General features: G+C 40.5%; 1 protein-coding gene across 1 annotated transcript in view; it reads left to right on the top strand.

The window, feature by feature from the left end:
* MRPL3 (mitochondrial ribosomal protein L3) overlaps positions 1–19,063 on the top strand; it is a 55,489-nt gene extending 36,426 nt beyond the window's left edge. The window contains exons 7-10 of the mRNA XM_020806866.3: positions 6,080–6,188; positions 8,346–8,423; positions 9,002–9,079; positions 17,927–19,063. Of these exons, the coding sequence (XP_020662525.3) occupies positions 6,080–6,188; positions 8,346–8,423; positions 9,002–9,079; positions 17,927–18,073 (412 nt within the window). The 3' untranslated portion in view covers positions 18,074–19,063. The remainder of the gene's footprint in view (positions 1–6,079; positions 6,189–8,345; positions 8,424–9,001; positions 9,080–17,926) is intronic.
* Positions 19,064–20,011: the final 948 nt, after the last annotated feature.

Raw genomic sequence — 20,011 nt, 5'->3', positions numbered from 1 at the left:
CTTGACAGAAATAACATTTTCTGGTGTATTTTGAGTCTTTCTCATCTTGTTTTGGTTTTCCCTCCAAAATCTGAGGTCTTGGTTTCGTGTCTGAGGGCTTCCCTTCACCATGGGTCCCTCCCCCTTGCTGGTTTCTTCCTGGTCCCTGAGAGTACTTGCTGTAGGTTTCTTTGGGTTTACCTATCGATTTCCCCTCAGCACCTAAGGGCTTTCTTATTTGGGAAATGAAATCTGCGATCTCGGCCGCCTCCGCCACAGATTTCGGTTTCCTTTCCCTCACCTGGAACTTCAGTTCCCCATGCAGGACTGAATAGAACTGTTCCAGCGCTATCAAGTCTTTGAGCTGCTGGAAGGTCTCTGTTCCCTCCTGAGATAGCCATTTCTCTAGCAGCCTCACCAGTTGGGCCCCCACTTGGGTAAAAGTCTGCTCTGGTTTCTTTGTGAGGGACCTGAATCTTTGCCTCAGCTGTTCCGCATTTATCCCATGTCTGGCAAACACCAGTTTTTTAAACTCAGAGAAGTCTTTTAGCAGCTCCTCTGGTATCTCTGCATAGACTTCTGCCAGGCTGCCACTGATTAGAGATCGCATAATTGTCATCTTCTCAGTTTCCCTTACTGAGAAGTCCACAAACGCTCTTTCCACTAGGGAAAAGAACACCTCAGGGCAATCTCCCTTGTGGTACACAGGGAATTTCTTCAGGTCAGTTTTAGACAATTGGCCTCCCTCAGAATCCCTATTGTTATTATTGTTCTGGTTCATCATTTCCAATTTTCTCAACTCAAACGCCATCCTTTCCTTTTCCAGAGCAATTTTCTCTCTCTCTAATCTTTCTTCTTTTTCCATTCTCTCTCTCTCTAACTCAAAGCGTCTCTGTTTCTCTCTTTCCCTTTCCTCCATTTCCCTCACCCTCAGTTCATGCTGTTGGGCTATGAGCATTTTTTTGAGTTCTGGGTTCTGTTCTCCCGTGCTCTCATCCTGCACTGAGCCAAATTCCTCCTCAGAACCTTGGTCCACCTGTGGGTCTTTCACTTCACCCATTTCTGCCATTTGGCTTCGAGTCAAGGGCATAATCCCCCCCCCCAGAACAGGCTGCTTTCAAAAGTCAAGCCTCAGAATAAAGCGACCACTTTTTTTTTCTTTCTTTTGCCTCAGAACCAGCCTTCTCTAGATTGCTGCTGTTCTTCAGCACTAACTTGCAACTGTAGCCAGCCAGAGTCCACCCCCCTCTGCTAGGCCTCTCAGCAGACAGGCTAGATCACTGCTACTTCACACAGTTTTGCCTCAGCTTTTTCCCGCCAAAACAGGTTGCCTCAGAGCTCCCTAATCTAGTCTCCCCAGTTGGCACGTTCTTCCACTAGCGCACCTCCCCGTGAGGTACGCCTAGAAGATTACCTACGCGCCCTCAGATTGTCCCTGACTAGACCCCCCTTGCTCTGGGCACACTTGCCAAGGCTTTGCTGGACCACTGGACAACTGGACCAGTCGTATCCCACACGCTGGACACCAATCAATGTGACAACCCCAGACCTACTGGGATATGCCACAGTCTCACTAAGCTGCCACCAACCATTCCCTATAAGAAGTCACACAGACCAGGGATGGATTTTTAACAAATAAAAGAACAAGGTTTATTTACATAACACACAGGGAAAATAAAATGATCAAATGAATAAGATACAGTAACGTGGCTTAGTCTCAATCATACATACACCAGTTTGGTTCACAAAGAACGCATTTAACTAAAGCACAGACCCTGAACCTATCAGTTCTGGCCAACCCTACAGACACCTGAACCTATCAGGTTGGTACTGACTGACACACAGTAGTACCCTGTCTGACACACAGACTCCCACTCAAGCTTCTTCTCTCAGCTCTTCTCCAGCTTCTTCTTCAGCTCTCCTCACACGCTCCACATATATATACAGTACAGCCCCTCCTCCTGATGTCCCGCCTTCCACTCCCCATAGGATGGAACTTTCCCTCCAAACCCATGACAGACAGGTAACATCAGTGCTGTATGTAACAAGGAGTACGACAAGGCTGTATATTGTCCCCTGGCTTATTTAACTTACATGCAGAATACATCATGCGGAAGGCTGGACTGCAGGAATCCCAAGCCGGAATTAAGATTGCCAGAAGAAATATCAACAACCTCCGATATGCAGATGATACCACTCTTATGGCAGAAAGTGAGGAGGAATTAAAGAACCTTGTAATGAGGGTGAAAGAGGAGAGTGCAAAAAACAGTCTGAAACTCAACATCAAAAAAACTAAGATCATGGCCACTGGTCATGACCGCCAAAGTATTGATGCCTTTGAATTATGGTGCTGGAGGAGGCTCCTGAGAGTTCCCTGGACTGCAAGGAGAACAAACCTATCAATTCTAAAGGAAATCAACCCTGAGTGCTCACTGGAAGGACAGATCCTGAAGCTGAGGCTCCAGTACTTTGGCCATCTCATGAGAAGAGAAGACTCCTTGGAAAAGACTTTGATGTTGGGAAAGTGTGAAGGCAAGAGGAGAAGGGGACGACCGAGGATGAGATGGTTGGACAGTGTCATCGAAGCAACCAACATGAATTTGACCAAACTCAGGAGGCAGTGGAAGATAGGAGGGCTCGCCATGCTCTGGTCCATGGGGACACGAAGAGTTGGACTTGACTAAACAACTAAACAACAACGACGATCATAGTTGAAGTCCTTTACTCCTTTCAATGCATTTGTGTGTAAAGGAGGCAACAGTAGTCCAAAATCTTCCAACAAAACAGGTTTATTATCTAACAATTTATCAGTCTCAAACATGTTCACATTATCTGGTTCCGCTTTTAACAACAAACCATACTTCTTAACTTCCATCAAACCAGGTAACTCTCCTTGCAACAAAATAGAAGATGAACTCTTAACTCTAGGTGTCCATTTCTGCCTAGTGCCCGAGGTGTCTGGCATATTGTCTGTCAGGGCTATGGTTGTGGATGGTACACCCAGCCCACCTGCGGCTCCCAGACATTCTTCCGCCTGTTCTGTCTCAGCAGGGGTCGCCGACGGGATCTCCCATTTGGCTAAATAAATCTCTCTTCTTTGATTTGTTCTTCCCCCCTTACCCAAGCTTTATATTCTTTCTCTCACCACAATATGGTAGTTTTCTATAGGTTTGTCTTCTCCATTCTTTCTCTGCATATTCTCTGGTATTTGAAGCTCTACCCATCCCCCTATCCAGGGATATTCTTGTATCAAATCTATTAAGTCTTCTCTTTGTTCTGTAATATCCTCCTCAACTCAACACACCTCTCTCTTTTCCTCTTTCAGACTGCTCTCCCCCTCCTCCTCCTTCCCCTCCTTTCTATCCTCTCCTTTTCCCACCAAATTAGCGTCCCCTAGTCCTTTCAGACCCCTGCTGAGACAGAACAGGGGGAAGAAAGCAGAGGAACTAGAGCTCAAATGGCTAACATGCGCTGGATTATGGAGAAAGCCAGAGAGTTCCAGAAAAACATCTACTTCTGCTTCATTGACTATGCAGAAGCCTTTGACTGTGTCGACCACAGCAAACTATGGCAAGTCCTTAAAGAAACGGGAGTGCCTGATCACCTTATCTACTTCCTGAGAAATCTATATGTGGGACAGGAAGCAACAGTTTGAACTGGATATGGAACAATTGCTTGGTTCAAATTTGGGAAAGGAGTGCAGCAAGGCTGTATATTGTTTCCCTGCTTATTTAACTTATATGCAGAATACATCATGCAAAAGGCTGTATTGGAGGAATCCCAACCTGGAATTAAGATTGCCAGAAGAAATATCAACAACCTCCGATATGCAGATGATATTACTCTGATGGCAGAAAGTGAGGAGGAATTAATGAAGGTGAAGGAGGAGAGCGCAAAAATGGTCTGAAGCTCAACCTCAAAAAAAGATCATGGCCACTGATCCTATCACTTCCTGGCAAATACAAGTGGAAGATATGGAGGCAATGACAGATTTTACTTTCTTGGGCTCCATGATCACTGCAGATGGAGACAGCAGCCACAAAATTAAAAGACACCTGCTTCTTGAGAGGAAAGTGATGACAAACCTAAACAGCATCTTTAAAAGCAGAGACATCACCTTGCCGACAAAGGTCTGCATAGTCAAAGCTATGGTTTTTTCACTAGCGATGTATGGAAGTGAGAGCTGGACCATAAAGAAAGCTGACTGCTGAAGAATTGATGCTTTTGAATTGTGGTGCAGGAGGAATTTCTTGAGAGTCCCCTGGACTGCAAAGAGATCAAACATATCTGTTCTGAAGGAAATAAACCCTTAGTGCTCACTGGAAGTACAGATCCCAAAGCTGAGGCTCCAATACTTTGGCCATCTCATGAGAAGAGAAGATTCCATGGAAAATCCCCTAATGTTGGGAAAATGTGAAGGCAAGAGGAGAAGGGGACAACAGAGGATGAGATGGTTGGACAGTGTCATTGAGGCTACCAATATGAATTTGATCCAAGTGGAAGACAGGAGGGCCTGACGTGCTCTGGTCCATGGGGTCACAAAGAGTCAGACACGACTTAACGACTAAATAACAAGTGCTTATGTACTTATTTCCAGTTGCTTTAACCCTCTTTCAATGATCTCTGCCTCTTCTGTTGCTCTGTTGATATGGGAGTGGAATGGTATACCCTGGAGAATATTCAATTATTTTTCTTCCAGATTTGCATGCAGCCACTGAATATGCTACTTAGAATTTACTATTTCATCCTAGTCTTTGAAATTATTTGATTTGGTGTTCATTGCCTTTATTTTATTTTATTTTTTATTTTTGCTTATCTTCACTGTTTCTTGATCTTATGATTGTCATTTGACAAGTATTCCCAGTTTGGGAATATCTTAGGGATAGGCACGTTTAAATTGTTTCATACAAATAACTCCAAAACACATAGGGAAGTAAAAACACTGGAACAGTTTTGAGATCTACTAGCAGATGAGAGTTTCTGAAGACTGCTTTTGCTGATGGTCTTTGAGACTCAGAGTTAAGAATCTCTTGCTCTCATGCTTCTGTCAGTTCCAAGATGAGCATTGTGAAGTGCCCTCTTGTTCTATAATATTTCTTGTTACTTATTTACAAGCAATACAGATGAGGTTTTAATGATATAGATCCTTAATTGATAAAGCTATGGTATATGTTGGATGACTACATTCTGCTTTCCTTACTATGCAGCTAGAGTAGTTACTTCAAAATTAACCTTTTCTGCAGGAAATCTATATGTGAATCAAAAATAATAACAATATTCTAAAACTCCTGAGGATAATTTGGAAAGATATATATATATTCCTCAAAGCCAAAATAAATATTTATTTTATATACTTCTCTTACAAATGGGACTGGAAGCATATTATAGTATAGATACAATTGAAATTGTACAAATGTAATTAAAACAAATTGAATAGAAGCATAAAATATTTTAAAAACCAGCATAAAGCACCAGTTTTTTTTTAAAGGCCCTTCTGCAAACAAGCAAGGTTGATTACCAAAGGCCTGCCTTTGGGTCAGAGTTCCAAAGTCTGGGAGCAGCCATTAAGAAAGCTCTTTCTCAGATTTGCCCTGGACATGCATCAGTGAGAGGACTGAAAGCTGAACCTCCCACAAAGATCTCAAAATCTGGGTGGGTTTATATGCAAGAATACAGTCCTCCAGATAACCAGGATCCAAATTATATATAAGTCTTTATGATTGCAACTGGAACTTTGAATTTTGCTTAGGAACAGACTGGTAGCCAGGCCAGGTTGGTGTAACAAGGGACTTTCATGTTTAGTATGAGTAGTGCCAGTAAATAGCCTGATTGGCCACTGCATTTTAGACCAGCTGAAGTTTCTGAACAGGTTTCAAAGTCAAACTACTTAGAACCTGTTAGAGTAATTCAAACAAGATACAACAAAGGCATGTGTTGCTGTGGCCAGATCAGATATCTCTAGCAGTTGCAGTCCAACCAAACTGTGTGTACTCTTCAAACAAAGTATAATGGCATCAGGCATTGTTTGGAGCCTTGTTCTGTATCCTTTTTCCTTGATGACTATTTCAAAATATAATTAATTTGCCTTATTTGCTTTTAGAATTGGCAAAGGCTTCCAAGGAGTCATGAAAAGATGGGGATTCAAAGGCCAGCCTGCAACCCATGGCCAGACTAAGACACACCGACGACCTGGATCGGTTTCCACTTCAGTAAGTATTTTTAACCATTATTATTGCTTTTTTTCAATATGTCTCCTTGATTTCAATGAGCAGAGTTCTATTGGTTTTTCATGCACGTTGCATGAGGAATTCCAGAAAGAGCTATGGCTTATTGACAGGATGCAAGCACACATGACCAACATATGGCCACGAGCTTGTTTATTGACAGCTGTGGACTTTTGTAATTCCTCTTGTGCACATTTAAAAAAATAAATAGGATCTGCCCCAGTGGGTTTAGATGTGAATCCAGTACATTCAAATCAATCCCAGAGTATCCTAAATCAAGCAGTCTGTTGGGAAATTACATGCGGAAAATTGTAATGACTGCCATTGAATTGAATGGAATGTTAGGCATAATAATACAATATTGACCTTAAGAGAATTGTTGAGTTTAAAAGCAGCCTATAACTATCTAATTAAAGAAAGGAACAGGAGATAATCATATAAAGCCTGGAAACATGTGACAATGAATATTAATAATGGAAATGATACTATGTTTTGATCTATAATAAATTTCTCTTTGTGTTCACATTATTCTAATCTGTTTTGTATCTCCCCTCAAACCTGGGATAGATAAGAAATTATTTTCTGAAAAGCAGCAACCCAAGCAAGGGCAAAACTATTTCTGCTAGAAGAAACCCCTATATAGAACCTAATGAAATCATTAGTACCAGGGAAAAAACTTAGGTCCAGATGTGGTTCCAAATGAATTATTTAGGGCTGATCATCGGTAGTGGGCATCAGTCTCAGCCCAGTATTCAGTTGGGTCAATGACATAGGATCCATTATGGATATATGGAAATGTGCCACAATAGTACCATTACTTTAAAAAGACCAGAGACCACTGTCAACCAATTAGTCTCCTCTCTTTCTAGACAATGGTCTATTAGTCCTACTGAAGGAATGGCTAGAGGCCAAGAATATCATAGACCAAGAACAAATTGGCTTTAGAAGAAATTGCTCTATCGGTGACCATTGCCTTGTGTGAAGCATTTAACAGAAAAGTAGACAGCTATCCCAGGTAGATGCCTTTTTGTGGCCTTTAGAGACCTGAAAGGGGCCTTTGATTGAAGTAATTATGGTAAACTTTGGTGGAAATTGAGCATTCTATTGAAACATTCTTGTTAGGCCTGATGCAAAGACTTAATTTTGGTGGCACAAGCCAAATGCACTGTGGTTTAAAGGAGGAAAGAACAAACTCAAATTAAACAAAGGAGTGCAGCAATGTTTACTTTCTCCTTTGTTGTCTTTTTTTCCCCTAAATGGTCTTGACCTCTCTTTTGGTAAATTTTGTAATCCACCAAAATTGGCCCAGTGGAGTATAGCAATTCTTCTTTTTGTAGTTGATGCATTACCTTTGTCCTAGTCCAGAATTGGTCTCAAGCCATCTTTAAAGGCATTTTCTAAATATTGTAAACTTAATAATTTAGAGGTAAATAACAGAAATTGAACATTTTAGTTTTCTCCAAGAACAATTTGACTGCATAAATCTGGTTGGCTATTAGGTGATAGGGAGCTTGAATAGGTAGAGCACTTTCCCTACTTAAGAGTAATCTTTTCTTTGAATTTATTTTGTTGACAACAGCAAGATAGTATTTTGTGTAAAGCAAAAGTGTTAACAGAAACAATTGTTCTGTTACTCATTCTCTGAAGACCAGGTTCCCACATTATTAGAAGAGAACATGTCAGGCAAAAACAAAACAATTTTTTTAAAAATAAAGAAGACAAAAACATTGTGGCACCTTAAAAACTGTTATATTTTAATGTGAGCTTTCATAGATAAATCCACTTCTTCAGACAAATAGCTGAATTACCTTAGGATATTTAAATATTTTGTTTTTTGCTGCTCAAGAGTTTTTAATAAACTTCTAAGGGAAGAAAAGAATTGAATGGAACGTCCAAGAAATTACTACAAGATGCATCCCTATAATCTACTTCTCTGGGATTGAGCTCCACTGAATATAATGGGCCTTATTTCTGAATAAACAGATATAGGTCTGCACTGAACTGCCAGTTTAACTAATATGCAACACATGCTGCTATGTAATTTGTATTCAGCTTTCGAATCTTGTTTTACCCTTGAGAATGTTAAATAGAGGAGCACTTCCATGGCACTGGTCTAACTGTTCTTTGATGTTGTTGACATAGGGGGTTGCCAAGGTCTTTAAGGGGAAGAAGATGCCAGGACAGTTGGGTAACTGGTTCAGAACACAAAGAGGACTAAAGGTGAGTATTATGCATGTGGGCCAGTGGTGGGGCTGTGTAGCAACATGCAGGACATACTCACTGCTGATAAAGTAGATTCTTCATGTGTAATTACTTTCACTCAGTAGCAGACACCCTTTTTCCTCTTCAGAAGCTCAAGGAAGGGACTGCTGCTGTTAATGCAGGACCTCTTTCCACTTTTCATCTCAAAGTGACTACAGCATTGTTTGAGAGGAAAGAGAGAGGCCTTCCCTTAATTGCACTCACCAGCATGGCCACCGTGGTGCAAAGGTGGGAAAACATGACATCCCCAAGGTGGCGGTCCTACCACATTAGAGGCACAAGTTGAACTATCAATGTGCCTCAATACCCAGCATATTTCAATCTGTCTGACAAACTGAGGAGCAATTTACTGTATCTATTGATGTTGTTGTGCTAATGAACTATAGAGTTCTTATTTCTCCTAAGTTTTTCATAGAGTATCATCTTTGGAATTTTTCATAGAGTATCATCTTTGGAAACATTTTGTGGCTATATTTAGCAAAGAAGACACTACAGTAAAATATTTTGGCTTCATTTTGGTAATTGCAATTTTTCAGGTGTGGCGGGTCAACACGAAGCACAACCTCTTATATGTACATGGAAGTATTCCTGGGCATAAAAATTGTCTAGTAAAGGTATGTGTGAGCTGCTGCATAATTAGATGACACAATAGTCACCGAATCCTTCACAAATTACTGTTTCGTTTTTTAGCATTTATCTCATATCCAATCATGTCTTGTGCCTCGTTTTCACCATTCTTGTCAGAAAGAAAACCTACATTTTTGTCACATAATAACAAACAGTGACCACTGAAATATACTTAAGGATATGACCATCTCTTGGCCATGTAAGAGTTTTACAAAATAACTCATTAAGAAGCAAGATAAATTTTTATTTGCAGGTGACAATGAGTACATTCTTGTATTGACTTCAGTACTAAAGCAGCAACCAGAAAAACTGGAAAACCTTGTATGTTAAGAGTTCTGAAATAAATCTCACAGTACTGCTTAGAACAGATAGACAAACTAGGTAGCCTTTAATTTGATGCTGATCTAGAACCCAGATAATGTATTGTGACTGTAAGACCTTATTAAAGATGTTTCCAAGTTGGATCAGTTTGAGAGGGAGGGTAGAGTTGTACTTGCATATAACTATGTATATAGCTTGTTTTATATGTGATTAGCTGGCTGTACTAACTCAGTGGTTTAGGTATCTGGCTGTGGAGCCAGAGGTTGGGAGTGCAGTTCCTCACTTTGCTTCCTGGGAGAAAAGCCAGCTTGCGTGGTCATGGGCAAGCTGCACAGTCCCAAAGCACCCTCAGAAGAAGGGTAAAGCAGTTCTGTGTATTCTCTTCCTAGAAAACCCTGGAAAGGGTCACCGCAAGTCAGAATTGACTTGATAGCATGCAATTATTATTATTATGTGTGATTATTTTCCAGAAAGGAGAGATTTTAAAATGTCTATTAACTCCATTTCTAATCATATACCATTATTTATGAGTACACCAGTGTCTGTTCACTTCATGCCTGTTTATGTATTATTTCTTGTTTGTGTACAAGTTGTCTTGACAGTCCAAACTGCCTTTGAATACCTTTTTTGCTGGGCTTGTGTGTGTGTGTGTGTGCGTGTGTGTGTGTGTTTGTGCGCGCGTGCACGCACACACACTTGCTGTAATAAAGTACAACCTAGGAAGAGTGCAAACATCACATCAAATTAATGGAGAGTTAATCCAGGAATAGTGTGTTGCCAAAATACTGGTCATGTATTAAGTGGTGAACAATACTGGAGAAATAAAGCAGTTACTTAGTAGGTTGTTGTTATACATCACCCCATAGTGCTAGAGCACTCTTTGGGTGGTTTACAGCATAATTATCCAAAGAACAGTTTGCTCCCCCAGTGAGCCGAGTACTCATATTACCAACGTCGGAAGGATGGAAGGCTGAGTCAGCCTTGAGCTGGTTACCTGAACCCGTCAGGATCAAACTCAGGAAATGAGCAGAGAGGCTTGGCTGCAGTACTGCAGTTTAGCCACTGCATATGCATTTTGAAGCACTATGGATAGATTGTTTTCAACATCAGTTTTGTGCTTAGAAAATGGAGTTAAGTATGCTTATCATTTCCCAAGGCTACTTTTGCCTTGATAAGAATTATTTTTCCTTTATATGCCTCAGTGGCTAAAGTCATGTTGTTTTGCTATGCAGGCAGAAGGCAAAGGTGTAACACTCAATTGATTCTAGCCTGTAATGAGCACCTGCTGGGATTCGCAAGTCTTCTCTAAGCCAGTGTGTGTATGGGCCCCTGAAAATTGCAGGGATGACTCCTTAATTGCTGGGACGTGGTGGCGCTGTGGGCTAAACCGCAGAAGCCTGTGCTGCAGGGTCAGAAGACCAGCAGTCGTAAGATTGAATCCACGTGACAGAGTGAGCTCCCGTCACTTTGTCCCAACTCCTCACCAACTTAGCAGTTCAAAAGCATGTGAATGCGAGTAGATAAATAGGTACCATCTTGGTGGGAAGGTAAAACGGCATTCCCTAAACACACTGGCCACGTGGCAACAGAAACTGTCTTCAGACAAGCGCTGGCTCTACAGCTTGAAAAGCGGAATGAGCGCCACCCTCTAGAGTTGGACACGACTGGACTAAAAAATGTCAAGGGGAACCTTTACCTTTACTCCTTAATTGTTAGCTAGAAGCGAGTTCATGTTACACCTTTTGCTTTCTGCCCATGTAACAAAGCAACAGGTTTTCAACCTGCGAATAAATGCCAGGGACCTTGCTAAATCACAGTGATAATTTCATCGAGATATTCTTAACACAGCAAAAGACATTGAAAACATATATGCGTACATTCCTAAAGGAACTGTACAGTGAAACAGAACTGGCAGGTGTTAGATTCTAGCCCCAACCACATTCAAATGTCTATTTTGATCGAACAAAAAAAGATGGATTCAAAAGTGCTTTATTTTTCCAAAAACTAAAAAATGAGCTTTGTGTTTGTAAGATGACAAGTCAGTGATCCACTTTTCTCTCTAAAGTATGTGAGGCCATATCTTGCTAAATATTTTTGATACTTTGGCTCCTTCTAATGAATATGCTGCCTGATACTAGATTTGGGTGTTTTTCCATATGGATGAACAAGGCCACTTTTGTTTCTTTTTATGATGATTCATCAGTAATTCCTTTCAGCACTAAGGTGTTGGCAGTACTTGACACTGGGAATAACAGCTCTCAGGAACTCATAATTTTAACAGGCCCTCAAGGCTGTGAAAGGTAATTCCTTGAGAAAGTCTTCAGGTGTACTCAAGAGACTTACTGTGTATTTGCCAGATGTCACTTTCATGACATCTGGAAACTGCTTCTGTCTGTCCAAAAATCTTTTGCTGTGTAACACACACGCAGCTGATCTGTGTTGGAAGAGAACCACTAGGTTCGTTCTGTTTAATCATACCACTCTTGGGCTCTTGCCATTCTTTCATTTCAGCAGTTGCAATGTGTATGGCACGAAACCCAAGGCAGGACATTTGGTGTTTGCTGGTATGTTTGTTTTTAATTTGGATATTATCACCCCTCATTTTGGCCTGGTTGGAACATCATGATAAGCAAAGGTTCCATTGGAAACCTGGCTCACCACCCCAATCACTCCTGTTTGCAGGAGGAGAGTCTAAACAGATCACTTTGTTCTGCACTGCACTTTATTTATCATAGTGTGCTACCCTGGCAGGAAAATGACCATCTTGTCTCCTTCTCAGCAAGTGAGAGAATTAGCTCTAAAAGAAATCCTAGATTATTTGTTTGGCTTGTTGGGAGAGAAACAAGCCAAAGAGTGGGCTCTTGCCAGATTTTGTAAATGGTTTGTTGATCTGCTCCCACTTGCAGTGGGAGTGATTAGCAAGTAAACACCAGCATGATGATTCATTCTTGAGGAATTAATAAGAGAATTATCTTATTAAGACATCAAAAGTATATCCTTTGTCTTTGCCTGCATATGTCTGCTCCAGCCACTGGCTGACCCTTTTTTTGCAGAGATTTTTTTCTCTCTCTCTCTGTGGAGATGTTCCCTAATCATGCAGCTTGTTTATAGTCTGCCAACAACTTTACTTTGTAATATTTGTGTTTTCTGTCAATTTCAGATATTAAATTTTATCCCACAATCCAGTTTATATACTCTCTCAAAGCAATATATGTCAGGTAAAATACAAAATACAACTGACACATTGTCCATAAAGTGAGAATGATTCACAGGCCCCATCTGCAAGCTTACAAGCAAAGAAAAGACAAAAATGGGACATGAGAAATAAGGATGTGCCATTTGTGCGCTTTGTAGTTAGTCTGTTTGGGGTTTTGTTTGTTTGTTTAATCTGATTTGGGGGGTTTGGCAAGAATAAACAACTGATGACCCAGTAGTTACAAGATAAAGGAGTTCTTGCTGGCTTGAATGAGGAAACAGTCTCCCTGGAGTAACTTGTTCTGTTGCTGATGGTTTGGGCCAAGCTATTCTCCATTCCCACAGAGTGACCTTCCTAGGTGAACTCAAAGTGCCCCTTGGCTCCTTTGACTGGTGCCAGGGACCAAAATCTCCTTTCCTTGCAGTACTGATAGATGTACAAGCCAAGGACTTTCAACAAGTTCAGTTCTCTGTATAGAAGAGAAAGCAGTAGAATCAAGAAGTTGTTTATTCAACTTAGCCCTTGATCTTCTGTGCTCTCTGTACCAAGCTGTCACTTCCAATTAGGTTGCATGCTGTTCCCGTGCCCGTTCTTTTCTGGAGGGTCCCTGGCATAGAAATTGGACTACCATGTTTGAGGAGTCCTTGACACAATAGAGCTTCAGTCAGCAAAACTACAAACACAGGAAACTAGGAAAATGCTGAGCCAGGCCATGTTGCACAGTCGGTGAAATCGGACTGCAGGAAAAGAACTTAACAAAGACTTAGACATCTTCTTAGACATCTCTTTCAACATTATAGATGACAGTCTCTACTTGTTATAAAATCTGTTTCAACTATCAGATATATCCCATGGAGTGTAGAATTGCATTTCCTCCATATTTTTATGCAGTAGTGGGTTTAGTCTGATTCATTCAGTGTCTGATCAATGGGGTAGGATATCCAGCAAGAAAGGTTGCGCTTGTGTACCCTGATTTGTCTGCATAAAAGCCCATTGGATGATTTACTCATCTCTTTGTTATAGTGGACAAATCATGCAAATACTACCTGTTTGGTAGCTTCTTTCTGTATAGTTCATGCAGTCTTGCACATGTGATGTTAGACCAATGAAGGATGATTGGTCTAACATCACATCCCACCATATGTGCAGTTTGTAACCCAGAACATGGAATGAGCTTAACTTTAATAAATAAACTCTTATTAGATTGGACCCAGTGGGAATAGTTTGCAGATAATGGTAGACAGTCATAGCACAGTGAAAAACATTAAAATAGCAGTTTTCAGAGAGGTAGCTGTGGCATTAGAAAGATCAACAAACACGTTGTAGCATAATCTTTTGTGGCATAGATAGACCATACAGGAAGAGACAGTGCAGACAGAAACTTAAAAATATCAGTTTCCATAGAGGTAGGCACGTGATTGTATTTTAAAAATTAATAAACATATTATCATAGAAGCATTTGCGAAATGACTTTTATTGTTTTCTTTACAGTATCAATAATGTAAAGTAAAACCAGAGTATCGAAATAGTAGAAATTGCAGTTTCAAGAAAATCTTGAAATTGAAGCATTTTTACAACCTTTCTGAAACAGGGATGCAAGGGAGCAGGGATGGGGAGTCATGACTTGCTGTCACATCAGACTTAAGTCACACCTGTGACTTGACTCAGACTCAAATTGGGGATTACTGAGGCAACTTGCAACTTGACTTGTGACTCGGATCCATTTGTCCGAGTCATATTGCCAAGTCCCTATGCCCCCACACCGGCCAACCCTGCTGCCACTGCCTCCATCTCCAAAGGCAGCACATCAGAGGACCTTTCACAGTGATGCTCTAGTCTGCCGTAGTCAGAGGGCAGGTCCTCTGGTCTGTCCCTTCCTGCAATTTGCCCTAGTGGCACTCTGGCCTGCCACAGGTCGTTACCAGGGCAACGTACAGGAAGAAACGGGCTGGAGGATCTGCCCTCGGAGTAAAGCAGGCTAGAGAGCATCACTATAAAAGCCCCCCCGCGCACGCCTTCCTCCTGCTTGAGAGGGCCTGCCTGCATCAGCACCTGTGTAGGGGGAGGCAGTGGCCTGGCTCCCAAACAGCAGCAGGTAGGCCGATGGCAGTGGGGATGAACAGGGTGGGAGGCCCAAGTCTTTGGTACCAAGTCCTCAGTCCCAAGCCTCGGAGGGTGGGGCAAGCGATTTGCAACTCTGACTTGGGACTTGGGACCAAAGACTGGGACCTGAGACTTGGGTCTCATGACTTACCAACATCCTTGCAAGGGAACAAGGTGAGTATGTCTGATGGAGGACATTCCTTGACTGTGGTGCCAGGACAGAAGTTGCTTTATCTTATGTGGTCAGAAGTTTCGCCTCAGGGCTGGGGACCATATAAGCACAAAAGTTCCATAAGGCATGGTTTGGAACTGTATGACCATCCAAAGGTAGTCGGACTGCAACTCCCACTAGTTCTAGCTGCCTCACCAGTAGAGTGGGCTAATAGGATCTACAGGAAAACAGCATCAGGAGAGCTAGAAGCTCCCCATGGGTTAGCCACACATTTTCAATGGCAAAGCGCAATGCCTTAAATTTTTCTATTAAACAATTTATTTGTGCTTCAAATTTTATGCCAATTTGTCTTAATGTAGTACTTAATTTGTCTCTTTGTATGAATCATATCCATAGAGAGACCGGATTTTTGCCAAATAGGTACTTGGACTGATACTTTTTTTGGATATCTTTTTTTGTTCAAGTGTCTCATTCTGCTGCCTTTTTAAACAATATAATTGGATATGTTGCTGCTTTCTTGTATACATTTTAAAAAGCACAGCTACAGTGCACTGGTGCCCTCTTCATTGGTTGCTTGGCAACCATTAAGCCATTGTACACCTTGGCAGACGGACATTTATAGAAAACATATTTCCCAGTAGGCTTGAAATAATCTAAATGAATAGTATTAAGGCCTTTCTGAAATCCTAACAGTGCAAAGTCTCTTCTAATTGGACATGGATGTATTTCTGAGGTAATTAGTGTATAATTTTGCACTCAGACACACACCATGTTGTTTCACTTAAGAAGCATTTGCTTCATTTTTTTCAGAATTATAAATAAAGTAACATTTTCCTTGTGCATGTTCATTGTCTACTCAATTTAATCTTTTAAGCTCCTGGAGTCAAAGTATGTGAAGCAAAATAACATGGGTATAGCAAAGCTGAAAACGTTCTGAAAAAGGACTATAAAATCCTTTTGGGGGAATAAATTATAGATGAATAAAATAATGAGCATAATTTTGTGCCATCTTATGCCTGCTCTGTGGTTTGCTGTTTACTTTTCATTTTTACTAAAGGCTACAATTTCCCTTCTGTATGTTCAGAAGAATTCCACCTGAGCCCATCAAATAGGAAACATGCTTTAGAAATGCTTCAGTTCCTGTGGAATATGATCCCTCTGGCTATTGAAACCTAATTGGACAGAAAGCCATGGTGGATATGATGTTAGCTGTCCTCAGAACATAATTAGGCCATGATCTTTTTCTTTTCCTTTTAAACTTATGAAATACACTGCTCTTAAACAATGAATCCAAGCTAACAAACTTAAAACATTAATATAAGCAGTAAGACTGAAAATTATATACAGTAGTACTTCGGTTTATGAAATTAATTTGTCATACGGGATGTTACGTAATGTGGAAATTATGTAAACCGGAACACGGATTGCCATAGCAATGGGGGCGGCACTAGAAACCTCCAGGCGCGATGCGTCCTTTTCGTACAATGACCCCTCTGTAAAAAAACGTAAACCGAGGCATTATTTCTTACGGATTTCAGTTTGTAAACCGAAAATTACGTAAACCGAGGTATGCCTGTATCTGGAAGCACATGAGAGTTATCTGGAGGAGGGTTTAAAAAAAAAAAAAACCTCTAGTATCATACACTATGTAAAAAGTTGTAACAGAACCAGGAACTCTTCTCAGAGGAACTAACCAAGAACAAATTACTGTAGGAAAAAAATTCCAATGTTTGGTCTCCATAGCCCTTTGATTGTCCAAAACATTTTTTCCTGAAGCAATATATCTTCATTTTTCACCCATTGGAAAGAAATAGTGTTTTTTCTTGCTCTTCAGATGTGTTAGAAGAAATTTAATAAGTTTTGCTGTAGTCTGTTAGATTAAGTTCTGTAAGTGTGGTATAAAAGTGCAGATGCAGCCTGGAGCTTTACTTAATTGTGAGGTGAACTTTTTGCTGATAGTGATCTACCAAGGTACTGATGTTCTTATTTGACAGGAATGCTGACAGTGGCAAACAGCCTTTTGTGTGTGTGCGCGCGTGTGCGTGTGCGCAGCTTTTACTGACTCTCCAAGTTTGGTGAAGACTGGCTTTCAGACATCCAAGTTTTACACCCACGAAGTGGGTCCCCACAGGAAAGTGCTCTTTAGCAGCTGGCTTGGGGACGTGGTGGTGCTGCGGGTTAAACCGCAGAAGCCTCTGTCCTGTAAGGTCTGTAGATCTTCAGCTATAAGATCAAATCCACGCGACGGAGTCCCAGCTCCCGCCAACCTAGCGGTTCAAAAGCATGCAAATGCGAGTAGATAAATAGGGACCACCTCGGTGGGAAGGTAACAGTGTTCCGTGTCTAAGTGACACTGGCCATGTGACCACGGAAGATTGTCTTCGGACAAATGCTGGCTCTATGGCTTGGAAACGGGGATGAGCACTGACCCCTAGAGTCAAAGAGGACTGGACAAAAATTGTCAATGGGAACCTTTACCTTTACCTTTGGGGAAACCCAGTTTTCACCAGACTTGGAGGGATTGTAGAGAAGAGTCAGTAGAAGTGTCTCTAGGTGGCTGGCGGAACTTTCCTGGAAGGGGGCCCTTTTGGATTTATAACTTAGACATCTAAAACCAAGTCTTCACCAAACTTGGAGGGATTGTAGAGTTGAGTTAGAGGAAGCTTCCCTGCAATTTTTGTGTCTCTAGGTGCTGGTGGGGGCATTTTATAGCCAAACAAATTGATGAATAAAAATTGCTAAAAATTCATTGATTTGTATTTGTTGGAGATTTTTGATTCATACAAATAAGATTTAACAAATGAGTGATTTTTGAATGAATTTGCTAATTTGTTTTTAATGCATGCCTATTTCTAATAATAATTAATAAGTGTTATTACTTATTAAGAGTAACTTGTAAAACAGATGAAAGCAAAAATAATTTAAATGCCCGTTACCTCAGCCACTGCCTAGTTTAACAATAATTTTGTGTTTCAAATGTGTGAGATTTTTCTGTTCTACTTTTTTTAAACATCAGTCCATCTTGCTCTTATTTTATTCTAGGTCAGTGATACACGCTTACCAACAGGCAAAGAAGCAAATAAGAACCCACCGTTCCCAACATACTTTGCTGATGGTGAAGAGCTGCCTGAGGAACTGTACGACGAGGACATTTTCCAGTTCACTGAGCCCTCTATTACATTTGCTTAGCTACTAACATTCTGGAGGACAGGCAGCTTTTCCATCATGAATGTTGATCTGAAGGCTCAAAGCAGAAAACCCCCTGAGAAGTAAACTCTGACATCATCAGCCTGTCGCACACATCCGTGGACACTTGGTTGTTTTTTCTAGCACTCTGAAACTGTAAAGACAGTAGCTCATTGTAAGTTGTAAACTGAAGAGAGCCTGAAGAATTCCAAGCAGAGAAAAGATGACACAGCTAGTCAACAACCTTTCAAAGTAGTTCTTTAAATGACAGAATCTGTCAAACAAATAACATTAGTATGTCTGTAGCACTGGGACAACTTTCCTTAATCATATTATAGAACAGATGTGCTGCTCTGTTTGTCTCTTTTCTTCTTCTGTAAAACAACATGGACAAATATATTTTACTCTGTTTTTAAAAATCACAGTTATTTGCTTAGTTACAAAAAAAAGGCTGTTTCACAAATTTGTGAATTTGAGCCAGTGATTCAAAGATAATTTTTGTATCTCCTACCCCACTTAGTTTTGTTATGTTGATTCATTCTGCCATTCCATCGGCATGTTAACTTGAAAATCAATGTCATTAAACTTGATTGGGCATATCTCTGAATAGACACTCATGAGTTTGCATAGTTAATCTCCCGACCTCCTTCATGAGCGTTTGTGGGTGAACTTGTGGTATTGGATATATTCTAGACTTCCGAATCTGTTTTCAGAGAAAACATAGTTGGTTGTTTTGCAAGACACACATTTTCTGTGCACCAAAATAGCAAATCAAATTAAGCCATTTTACTGCATATGAAATGTCTTTAAAATAATTGCCACCATTCCAAGCCAGTCTTGTCCTAAGACTCATATTTTCTTCCTCCACTAAGGGCATGTACATGCTTTTTTTCCTGCATGAAAGGCACTGTGGACTGATATTAAAATTAAAAGATAGTTGAGAATTATTTTTTATCGTAAAAATAAAAATAAAAAAAGAGTTGAGAAAATGGCTTTTAATGTATCAACACTGTGTATTTTTTAATTTGTTTTAAAGCTGCTTTTCATCCTACAGTGTTTTTTTGTTGTTGTTGGTGGTGGTTTTTCGGGCTCTTTGGCCGTGTTGTTGTTGTTGTTGTTGTTGTTGTTGTTGTTGTTCACAGAAGAAAAGAAGAAAGAAAAGCAACAGACCAAGTATAAAGGAAAAAGAAAATAAAACTAACTAACCCCTCAATTTAAACTAAACCCTCCCCCCTTTGGAGTCAGATACTCCAGCCTCGTTAACCCCTCTACTCTCCCTGGTTTGGTTTCCAGTATATACTAAGTAGATATACATATATCATAAACTTTGCCCTACACTCCTGTCTTCTTCTGGGCCCAAGAGTATATTAGTTCCCAGCTTTGTTTTATATAGTCTCTTGGTTGTTCCCGTGGTGCTTCTGATCATCCTACAGTGTTTTAATAATATAGTTGGTTTGATTGTTTTTTTAAAACTTGATGGTATTTTGTATATTTTTCCATGCACATGTTTCTTTAATCTTTTTTCCATCTGTTTTTATATTTATCTGGATGTGAGCCATCTTATATTTCAATTTTGGGAGAAAGCTGAAGTATAGATAAAACACAGTGAGAATCCTCTTGAATACACCCAGCACAGAAAAGCCACCATAAAGTGTTATGTGCTGTTTTGTCGCATGCGGTTGTGTCCTAGATGGACTTTTGGTCTTGTGACCAGTTGCATGGCAAAGCATCTGCAGAGCGTAAAACCACTTTCAAAAACTGCATATACAGAGAAATCCAAGAGGATCTGGCATCTATTTAAAACACACACACATTCCCAGAATCCTTTATCATTAGCCATACTGGCTGGCTGGGGCTTCTGGGGTTGAAGCAAAAAAAAAAAAAAAAAAAATCCACTGGAGACCCAAACGTGGATGGCTGGGGCTTTGGTACAGAGCTTTA

This window comes from Pogona vitticeps, chromosome 6, assembly GCF_051106095.1.
Source record: "Pogona vitticeps strain Pit_001003342236 chromosome 6, PviZW2.1, whole genome shotgun sequence".
Lineage (NCBI taxonomy): Eukaryota > Metazoa > Chordata > Lepidosauria > Squamata > Agamidae > Pogona > Pogona vitticeps.
The sequence above is the reverse complement of the archived record's forward strand: the minus strand, read 5'-3'. Positions and strand labels throughout refer to the sequence as shown.